This window comes from Microtus oregoni, unplaced genomic scaffold (genome assembly GCF_018167655.1).
Source record: "Microtus oregoni isolate MIOR12 unplaced genomic scaffold, Mior012 000064F_ref0000363, whole genome shotgun sequence".
Lineage (NCBI taxonomy): Eukaryota > Metazoa > Chordata > Mammalia > Rodentia > Cricetidae > Microtus > Microtus oregoni.
In genome coordinates this window covers 847,367-858,197 of record NW_024543874.1, presented here as the reverse complement: position 1 = coordinate 858,197, position 10,831 = coordinate 847,367, and the positions used below count along the sequence as shown (strand labels likewise).

At 38.6% G+C, this 10,831-nt stretch overlaps 1 protein-coding gene across 6 annotated transcripts; it reads right to left on the bottom strand.

Moving 5' to 3' along the window:
- Positions 1–1,219: 1,219 nt before the first annotated feature.
- Hnrnpa2b1 (heterogeneous nuclear ribonucleoprotein A2/B1) lies at positions 1,220–10,610 on the bottom strand. Of its 6 annotated transcripts, none has more exons than XR_005973319.1 (13): positions 10,379–10,610; positions 7,871–7,906; positions 7,663–7,773; positions 7,351–7,497; positions 6,933–7,143; positions 6,707–6,808; positions 6,501–6,581; positions 5,865–5,927; positions 4,917–5,036; positions 4,572–4,694; positions 3,524–3,602; positions 2,098–2,170; positions 1,220–1,546 (listed from the first exon to the last, which is right to left on the bottom strand). XR_005973319.1 is itself a non-coding variant. In XM_041640698.1 (12 exons), exons 1-11 carry the CDS (start codon positions 10,382–10,384, stop codon positions 3,541–3,543), a joined length of 1,062 nt encoding a protein of 353 aa, XP_041496632.1. In that variant the 5' UTR covers positions 10,385–10,609; the 3' UTR covers positions 1,220–1,546; positions 3,524–3,540. The 6 variants fall into 6 exon arrangements, 4 of the variants coding, with proteins under 4 accessions (XP_041496632.1, XP_041496631.1, XP_041496634.1 ...); XR_005973318.1 differs by having other exon boundaries at positions 2,035–2,170; positions 10,379–10,609; XM_041640698.1 differs by lacking the exon at positions 2,098–2,170 and having other exon boundaries at positions 10,379–10,609.
- Positions 10,611–10,831: the final 221 nt, after the last annotated feature.

Sequence of the window (10,831 nt, the reverse complement as noted above, 5' to 3'; positions counted from 1 at the left end):
CCAGTTCAAAGAAATTTAAGATGGCATAGGACTACTTTTCTGAAGCCTATGGATTTAAATTAGAACTCCTGCCTTAAGAGGGCAACTGAAGTGTTTGCACCTTTGTACTCTGTGGTAACTTGTAATACTCCAGGGTCAATCTATGCCAGCCACGTGTGCATAGACCAAACACCAGGATAACACACCCAAGATTGTTTACTATGTGTCAAGTTTTATGAAACTTTTATTTAAAAGCGTTCAGATGAAGGTCGTTTGCTGGAGCCTGGGGGATCTTTGGTGGCCAGTGTAGATTGCTGAATAGACTTGTTTACTTTGTACTAGTTTTTAAAACTTTATCATAATTCTGTTTTAAGAGCTGTTCCATAGGAACTCAAGTTTAGTTCCCAGTGGCACAGCTAAGACAGGGTACTCCATCCAGCTCCAGAGCATCCAAAAGCAGATTGTAAAAACACACTTACAATCATCTTTCCCTACTAGTTTTTTAAAAGCCGCAGATACGTTTCATGAACTAAACTCTCTCCCATACCGTCCATGAGTCACCGTCAATTTTCCTTTTGATGTTATCTTTACTGTTTTAATAACTTTTCTTAAAGTGTGTACTACAAATTTTACTCTCAAGTCCAACTTTAACCTCTGGAGATTAAAGGCATACATCACCAAGATATCCTACTAGTTGAAAACGAAGTATTTGGATAGAATGTTCATAAACTCGCTAGTTCACAAGGTTTAAGAACGAACTCACACTTATTAGCCACTGACTTACCTGTATATGGCCTCATTATGAAAACCATGTCTGATATATATTAAGTGCTTACTATGGCCCAATAACTCACCAAGTCCCCATTAAGTTTCAACCACAAAGACTGAATTTCACCGTTTGCTATTCATGGAGAAGTGTTAATGAGATCTCATACTCGGCAGAACTCTTGTTGCTTTGCACATACTAATTAACATCCAACACTATCTGGTTAAAACCCATGGTTTCAAATGCCACCATTGTTAAATATAGGGAAACTGTAGCAATGCACAATTCATAATAAAGACTATTAGGGACAACAAATTATGCCCATTATTGCTTTTCTCATTTTCTATTAATATTGAATGGGAACTGTAAATGCATAGTTTTGTGCAAACTAAAATTTAAGGGGATGGCAATCTTGTAGACAACTGGTGTCGATAGAACAAGATTCACACTGTGTGTAAGCATTACACCGCATTATTTGGATACAAAAGTATTTATTTTATAAAACTTGTACTCAAAATAGACCTTTCATCTGTCTACTCACAAATCCTATTTTAAAACAATACATTATCCTTAGCTAATTTGATGTTACTCTATACAAACAGCACTTATTTCATTTTGAATCTTATCAAGAACCTGTACTAAATGAAGTTTTTAATCAGAAAACATTCCCTTTTATCTTAAAAGTGCTTCTTAAATGAAGGCACCAACAAGAACTACTTTCAGATGGTACAGAATTTCTTATTTCTTGAAGACTCTGTGGTTGACCACTTCTTCATTAGTTACCTGCAGCAAGACACCTTCCTGCCAAAGGAAAAAAAAAGTATCTGAAGAAGTTTATCATGTTTGTCCAAAGAACCTAAATAACTTCAGTGGTGGTTTTAGGATTAAAGCAGACTCGCTGATGTGTATAAGCCCTAAATATCACATTTCTGGAAAGGCAATAAAGCCTAGAAATCAGGGTAGATTTAAGAAACTAATTACAATAGCCAACCTACAGCAGTTTAGGGAAGGACAATGGGTGAAATTTAAATCTTAACCCAATTATTTAGTAGAGTACACAAAAGGGTTTTGTTGTTGCACAGAAATTTCTAATGTAATAGACACTATCCTCAACCTCCTGTCAGCCTCATCCTGATTAAGCATGTAAAATTAGAACCATAAATAAACACAATGCCTTTAAGTGCCTAGTTGACTCAAAACTGCTTGATCCAGGACAGGTGAATAAATACACGAGGGTGGAATGATAGGTAAATCTCATTTATTGAACTTGCAGCCTAACTTTTACCTACCATTTTACTACCAACACCACTGAAGGAAGCAAGAAAAGCTTTATTAATGATCACTTGGCTTGCCTCAGCTGTTGAAATGAAGCACTTTACAGTCTTTGTGGCAGCAGAATATACTTGTCCATGGTTCATATCAATGCTAAAATTCCAGCAGGGAAAAAAATGATATGTTAAGCACCTGAATCTTCATGGAAAGGGAGGGGGTGAGAAAGAAGGAAAAAAGGAAACAACAACCAAAATAATTTAAGTAAATGACAGATTGGAAAACAGGGTTTATAAAATTATCTTGAGTTTATTATTTATTTGTTAAACTCAATTTATAGCTATGTTAAACTACATAAGAACCACTATACTGAAAGACCATTGAAGAGTTTATTAGTTTATCTTTAGGGAGGAAAATTAAGAAAGAAAAAGTAAATAAGATCTTACCTAAAGAAGTTTAACTGCTGCTTAGAACTACTTTGCTCTACACCCTCAGCTTTCGTTGGCATCCTTATCAACTACTGTAGGTTAAGCTTTGTAGATACAGCACAGTTTTTTAAGACTGGCTGAGCTTAGTCGTCAAGAGTTCTCTTGTACTAGACCTGTGTCCCTGAAGAGTACCTCGCTGGGGTTATTTCCTTTCCTTGCATTGAAGAAGCAGCATCTAAAAGATCTAAAAAGGTGTTTCTCCTTGCAGAGATATCCCTTAAGTTAACTAGATAATTTAATCCTGATGAATTGCAGACAACACACTTAAATCTGACCAGCATTTATCTTACACAAATACAACAACAGCTTTGCAATGGACCTTAATTATACTACCCACTCCTTAACTTATTTAAAATAAAAAGTCTATAATTACACAATTTCCTTTAGAATTATTTTATTAAATCATAAATGTACAACAGCTTCTTAACTCTACACACGCACTTAAATTTTTAAAAGGAAAAACGTTATGTCTTATTACACCATGATCCTGGCTAATAGCTTTTCAAAACTTTTGAGAAAAATCTTAAAAAAGGTTTCACATGTCACCTGAAACTTACAAATTTAACATTATCAAAGAAGGAATGCTTCTACACTCTTACAAAGACCACTAGAAAGAAACAACAATTAAAAAGCTAAGAAACTGTCTCAAAGGCATTTTTTACAATCCTTCCTCCACAGTAAGGTAATGTTATTAAATAATCCAATCCATTCACAAAATGGCTCTCTGCATCTGCTCTGGTGTCTTCTGCCATATCACTGCATATTTATGCATGACTGAGATAAGAGTTTCCTTAACATTGTTATTTCGATAACCTGAAGCTGTTCTGTTACCTCTGGGCTCTCATCCTCTCCTATTTATACAGTGAAGCCTGTTTCAACAGAAGTAAAGAGTAAAAAAAAATAGGTTATGAAATTATCCATCTAACCAGATTTTAAGGAAAGATAACATGATCCTAAAATGCTTTAACTCCTGCCGCTAATTCTCCCAAGATAATAATTGTAAAACTCAAAAACTACTTACCCATGGTAAGAAGAAGCTCAGTATCGGCTCCTCCCACCATAGCCCCCACTTCCTCCACTTCCTCCAGGACCATAGTTTCCTACGATTGAAATAAGAAAGCAAGTTTAGCACATATGTAAACCTGTAGGCTTGTGGGCTTATCTTTAAAGTTTTGAAATTTCAAATCTTCTTTTGGTTTTATGACAGATGGTCTCTACATAGATCTGACTGTCCTGAACTCACTCTGAAAACTAAGCTGGCTGTGAACTCAAGAAATCCTATTCCTTGAGTGCTGGAATTAGAGGTACATGAAAGGTGTGAGATATAATTAATATCCCCTACCTTTTAAGTCCATTACTTTTAAGCACAAACAACTTTTAAAAAATTGGACCTTGTCTCAAAATAAAAATTTTTTTTAATGTTAAAAAAAAAGCTTCTTAGCCGGGCGGTGGTGGCGCACGCCTTTAATCCCAGCACTTGGGAGGCAGAGGCAGGCGGATCTCTGTGAGTTCGAAACCAGCCTGGTCTACAAGAGCTAGTTCCAGGAGAGGCTCCAAAACCACAGAGAAACCCTGTCTCGAAAAACCAAAAAAAAAAAAAAAAAGCTTCTTGCACAAGTTAAACGACAGTGTACTCTATTTGGTTTCATGTTTAGGACAATGAAGACCCTGAAAAATTGATCTTCCATTTTCCCCTTGCCAGTATTATTAGCGGTACCTTGCTTGAGTAACTATTAGTTAAAATTCAACAGTTACTCCTAATTTTTAGGTGGGCATGGAAGCAACACTGGCCTTTAACCCCAGCACAGACAACGTATAGGTAGATAGATCTGTGAAGCTTTAAGACAACCTAAACTACAAAGAACCTGTCTCAAACAATACCATCCCTGCAAACAACCCCCAAATCACCTAACTTTATACTTGGGATGCACTTAACAATTTTATGAGGTCAAATTAAAATGGAAAATTCCCTTATGTTTAACTATTAGATTCTTTCCCTTCTGAAATGCAAACTGTTCTACCTCTATACCTCTCAAATCACCTGAATTCCCAAGTCTTTAGTAAATTACCTCCACCATATGGTCCTCCCATGTTCCTGCTACCACCAAAGTTTCCACTCTTCATTGGGCCATAGTTAGAAGGTTGCTGGTTATAATTCCCGAAATCATTGTAATTTCCACTTCCATAATTTCCTATGAAAGAATTAAGAGTATCAGCCAACAGACACCTGAACTATTATAGAAGCATTAATTCGAAACTGAAGTTTAATTTTCAGAACAAATGTTCTACAAAAATCAAAGTATATAGTACCTCTCTATAATCCTACAATTTAAAGCATCTAAGTGACAATGAATAATAAGTATCATTAGTTCTAATCCAAATTCCAACATAAAGGTTGTAGATGAATTTATTACCTCCTCCATAGTTGTCATAACCACCTCCGTAGCCCCCACCCTGGTTGCCATATCCAGGTCCTCCACCACCATATCCTCCTCTTCCTCCTCCATAACCAGGGCTACCTCCAAAATTGCCACCTATTATAAAATAAGCCTTTAAGTAATTGCTTAAATTTTTCAATTCCATTTGAATTGTTTTTATTATACTCATTTCTGGGTTTAAGACATTTTTAAGGTGAATTATTTGTTTTGTAGTCCAACAGACTCAAAAAATAACACCTATTCTTGGGGAAGCATTTCAGGATTACAAACGACCATATATAAAGCAACTTGAAATAACAGGTAATAAATACCATGACTCTACTTTGAACCGGAAATATTTAAAATTCTTATGCTCTGTAGTTTGAGGAAGAAATATGGGGGTAGCATACCTGCAAGATTTATAAACTCTTGATACTCTGGATCACTGAGTTTGAAGGCAACCTGATCTATAGAAACTCAGCACTACATAGAGACCATCTCAAAAAACAAAATTTATAAACTCTGGAGAAGTTCTTTAGGTAAAATGTTATCCCTAAGTGATCCCAGCAGCAAAACAATATTAACTACTCTTCATTTATTTCCCCTTAACACCCAGATCTTAAATTCTAGCATTCTAGCTGATCTACATACAATGTCCATTTCCCCATCTAGATCAATTTTTCCATTAAATGGAACCTCAACTGACTTTTACTGCATAAGTTATAGGCATACACTGCTTAGTAAAAAACTCAAAGTACATTCTTAAAAGCCAAATAACCATTATCACTTAAGTACTCTGACAGGCAAAACCAAGACCAAACTAAAATGGTATTAATTACATATTAAGATACATAAATCAAAATCTAAATAAAAGTAACCAAAGCCCCAGATATAATGTTATTAAATATATTAAGATACATAAATCACAATCTAAGCAAAACTAACCTCCAGGTCCTCCTCCATACCCATTATAGCCATCTCCAAATCCTCGTCCACTTCCATATCCATCTGTTTAGAAAAAGTTAACATTTTACTTTTCTCTACAATATTAGTATATCAAAATGATGGCTGGTAATCTTACCAGCTCATTTAAATAGCATATCAATTCCATTTTACTACCATTACAAAACATGTTTTAAAGTAATGAATTTGGATCCAAAAAGTTGCACAAACTTTAATAAAGGAATGAAAGCATATAACATCAAAATGCTAAAAATCACAAGTTACTGCATTTATTTATAGAAGCTAAAACCTAAAATGCCCTGAAATATTCTATACCAATCCTGACTATTTTTTGAGACAGGGACTTATAAGTCCAAACGTATCTTGAATCGTGTTTGTGCGTGTGCACGCAGGCAGCTAAGGAAGTCCTCTAATTTCTTCTAACCCCCCTGCTTCTTGTTCCTAAATACTGAAATTCCAGGTATCAGTATCATTTTGTGAGGTGCAAGAAATTAAACACACTAGGCACCATACAAGCTCAGCATGTGTTACCCTAGACCCAGCTCAGGATCTCCTAAATCCTATTAAAACCACTCTATTCAAAAATCAAACCTTATCACACCCTTAAAATATACTTACCAGATCCCCCCCTAAAGTTGCTTCCTGGTCCTGGTCCAAAATTGCCACCACCACCACGAGAATCTCCAAATCCGAAGTTTCCTAGGTAGGATATTTGTTCTAATTAATGGCAAGCATTCTGACAAACAACCCGCCATATATATACATATATTATATTATATAATATATATATTATATTATATATTATAATATGTAAAATTTGTTACCTCCTCTTCCACTCCTGGAACTTTGGACTTCTTGCATTTCTTGTCTAGACAATGCCTTTCTAACTTCTGCATTATGGCCATTGATGGTGTGGTATTTTTGCACTGAAACAAAAAAAAATTGTCAATACATTCTAATAGTAAACAATTCTGAATGTTTTAACAAGCTGTTGATATACCCAACAGTTTATATATATACAAACCACACCTCCTGTGCCTGGACACTTACATACAATTTTATCCACAGGATCATGGTCGTCAAAAGTAACAAATCCAAAGCCTCTTTTCTTTCCAGACTGCCTATCAGTAATAATTTCAATAGTATCAATTTTCCCATATTCTTCAAAGTAATCTCTAAGATGGTGTTCCTCAGTATCTTCTTTAATTCCACCAACAAACAGCTTCTTCACAGTCACATGGGCTCCTGGTTTTCCAGACTCCTACAACAGATAATTATGGGAATTATGCTGAGAAAAAAGCCACAAATTATTCACCTTGATACTACCATCTTATACTTCTTAACATCAAATTTCTTCATCTAAATCAACAAAGGTTAGCCTTCAACAAAGGTTAGCCTTTGAAAGACAGATACAAAGAGGTAATACAACCAACACTGCAAGAAAAGATTCACAACATATTTTACTTACCTCTCTTGCTACAGCACGTTTTGGTTCAACTACCCTGCCATCAATGGAATGAGGCCTTGCAGCCATGGCAGCATCAACCTCAGCCATGGACGAGAAAGTGACAAAACCAAATCCTCTTGATCTTTTGCTTGCAGGATCTCTCATAACCTTTAAACCAAAAAAGGTTAGCATTTAATTTAATGGTATAACTAGTAATACCAATTAGAAAGTACGTTTAATACTCATTTTCTATACGAAAATGACTCAACCCAAAATGTATGGGTAAGTTCAGTAAGACTAGAACCTGCAGCCAGACTTTCAGAAGTAACCTACCACACAGTCTGTGAGCTTTCCCCATTGCTCGTAGTAGTTTCTCAAACTTTCTTCTGTGGTTTCAAAGCTTAAGCCACCAATAAATAGTTTGCGGAACTGTTCCTTTTCTCTCTGCAAAGGAAAATACCATTTCAATTTTTATTTACATTTTCTCTTTGTATGCTGGAAATTAAATTCTTAAATATGAGGTGACCTGCTGGCAGAGTACCTTTTTCCTCTCCAAAGGAACAGTTTCTAAAGTTTTCTGGGGGGGGAAAAAAAAAACTTACATCAAATTTAAACCATATGTTAAAACATATGTGTTACACCAAAAAATGCCTCAGCTGAACTATACAAGTTTTAATGTCACTAATATTTGATCTAACTTTAATTCACATAAGCTACCTTAAACTTAGCACAGACTTTCTTCAAAATCTTTGAGAAAAACCATACTCAACTTCTGTGGTCATTTAAGGGGCATCAAAGAGCCTTGTGAAATTCTTCATTAAATTCTACAACTCAAGCACAAAATTTACTCAAATTACTTTTTAGTTGAAAAAAAAATGTAAAACCAAAAAAAAAAAATCTAATGTTTCCACAATCCACCACTTACATTATGCATCAGTCTCTGAAATAGAGTGGCAGATTTGCTTTTCCTTGAACTGCCCCCTCGGGTGTTAAATGTGGGAGTCTGGGGGAGAAGGCTCCAACACTGAAACAAGCTCCACGAAAGTTTTGTTTTTTAATAGTTTTCTTCTAACTTAGAAAAGTTTATTCCTGTAGCCATCACCATCTGAAGTGCTAAGTTTGGGGAGGTACTGCTCTTGTTATTTAGGCTACAGAAAAAAAAAACTAAAACACATTTATCTACAGTTACCACTGCCCCAAACTGACTCAAAAAACTTTGCTACTATTTTTAATTAAAGCAGCTTACACTTGTCCAATGTACTAGCCTTCTGACAATTCATGGAATAAAGTGGTTTTCTCAAAAATTTCCAAAAAAAGCCTGAAATAATTATTAATTGAAGTGCTTTTTATGAAGTACTGGCTTATAAAGAACTAAGCTTTAAAGAGTCAAGATGTTCATAAACTAGGTCATAGTATTCAGGACCTATCTTGATTGCATAACTGAAGACAAAATTGAAATTACAAAAAAAATTCCACAACTCTTATTACTCAATCCAAATCTATAAGATTCGCTCAAAATACTCTCAAAAAGAAATTGTTTACTGCTCTTCTCAGGTTCTGTTATTTGAAGAAAAATAGAAATGTCAAAATAGGTTAAAGATTCAAATACGACGTATTAAACATTAGTTTTAATTACTTAAAATGACTGAAAATGGAGTGTCCAGGTAGTTTTAAATACCAATAAATATGCCTCTTTAAATTAAATTGTAAAAAGCAAAAGCTCATTACTTACCTCATAGGTTTTTCCAAACTTACCCGACGTCCACTATCGATTATAAACAAGATTATTTTATAAACATGCTAAGGGTCAAAGAAAATAGCGAAGCAGACCCCCTTCAACTTGAAACCTTATCAAAGTAATGATCAACCATGATCGCAAACACAAATCAGAAGCAAATGACAAAGTTCAAATACACTGTAGCCCAGAACTCCAAGTTTTCATATAGCTAGTTCATGTATTAATGTTGACTGAGCAGGACTTTAAGCAAAAGGTAACTTCTCTAACGTGGCCGTCACGTGAAAGGATCCTGTTGCAGTTTAAGCAACACACCCTAAGCTCAGAATCATTATTTCAAACCAAAGGATCCTTTGAGAAAGTAAACCTACGCTGCAATCGAAGGAAAATAACCCTCCGCCCGAGCTAACAGAATCTAACTACCAGAACCGAGCAGTCTTAACTTCCTGCCGTTCACGTGCTTTACCACTGCAGGCTTATAAAGCCTTTCATTTAATCGGATTCAGTGGCTAGAAAAGATAAAATGGTTGCTTTGCAGCAATTCAACAACATGCTCGGGCCGCGGTCGCACTGTTGTCGAGGCCTGCGCCAGCAAGCCTAGTGGAGCGCCTCCACCCCCACCCGCTCCTCCGTGTGCCTGCTCAACGCAATGGCGCCATTTCGTCGAGGGGAAGGCAGGGAGCTCTTAACGAGGTGCGCAGGACTCTAGAATCCAAGCTCAAAATCCCCAAAATTCACCTCGAAACGAGATGAAACCGCGCCGAAAACAAAGAAAAACAGCAAATCAGTCCTAGGCGGCGGTAAAAGGGAGCAAATTAGGAGGCCTGAAAAGTGTAGAACGCAAAAATCGCAGCGAGGAAGGAGACGGGAAAATGGCGGACGCCAAATCCGGTTCCCGGGAGGGAGGGGGGAGGGGAAGCTCCGCAGACCCGCTCCGGGGACCCGGGGGCCGCCGAAAACGCTCCGCCGCCCACACAACCCGCTCTCTGGGCCCGCGCCCTTCGGGAAGAACCGACAGCGGCCCGTCCCCGCGCAGTTTCCGCGGCCCGGCCGCCTCGCCGCGGCGGGCTCCCATCCCCCACCCCGGCTCAGGGAAATGGCGCCGGTCGCCTAAGGGCGGGGAAGGCGTTCTGACAATCGGGCCTCCGCGCCAACGACCCATTCCCCGAGTCCCCAAGGCCAACCGCCACTCGAGCGGCCGCTTTCCCTCCGCTCGCCCACCAGTCCGCCGCGGAGGCGATGGCCGGCTTCTGCTGCGGCGCCTTCGGCCTCACCATGCCCTTTCCAAGAACTCATTGATTTCAAACCCGTTACCTCCATCGCGGACTCAGTCGCTTCAGCCCGATTCCCCGCAGCCGAGCGAGACGAGAAAGATCTCCGCGGACGCGCACGCACCGGACTCGTCCTGACGCTGGTGGTTGGGGAGGGAGAGAGTGCAGCCGCTGCTCGCGAAACCGCGCCGCTGGGAAGACCTGCACACGGGAGCCGGCGCCGCTGCTACTGCCGCTGGAGCCGGGACCGCCGCTTTTCTAGAACCTTCCCCCACTAACGCGTCTTTGCTGACGTCAGGCCGTTACGTAAACGTCCTAACCGCCGCCAATAGCGGGAAGGGGCTCCACGCCCCTTACGCCAAATCCGTGCGCCTCCCCCTTTCGGATTAGGGAGGCCGCGTTACGTCACTTGCGCAGCCGGCTTCAGTGAATTGCGGAAGGCTCGCGGCCGGCGTGTTACTACGTCCGGAATTAGGTCCAGCCCCCAACCTCGGCG

Coding starts and splice junctions, on each gene's coding strand:
- Hnrnpa2b1 (XM_041640698.1), bottom strand. Junction 7,144..7,350: donor AACGTGCTGTAGCAAGAGAG/GTAAGTAAAATA, acceptor TATCTGTTGTAG/GAGTCTGGAAAACCAGGAGC. Junction 6,582..6,706: donor TTCCAGGAGTGGAAGAGGAG/GTAACAAATTTT, acceptor TATCCTACCTAG/GAAACTTCGGATTTGGAGAT.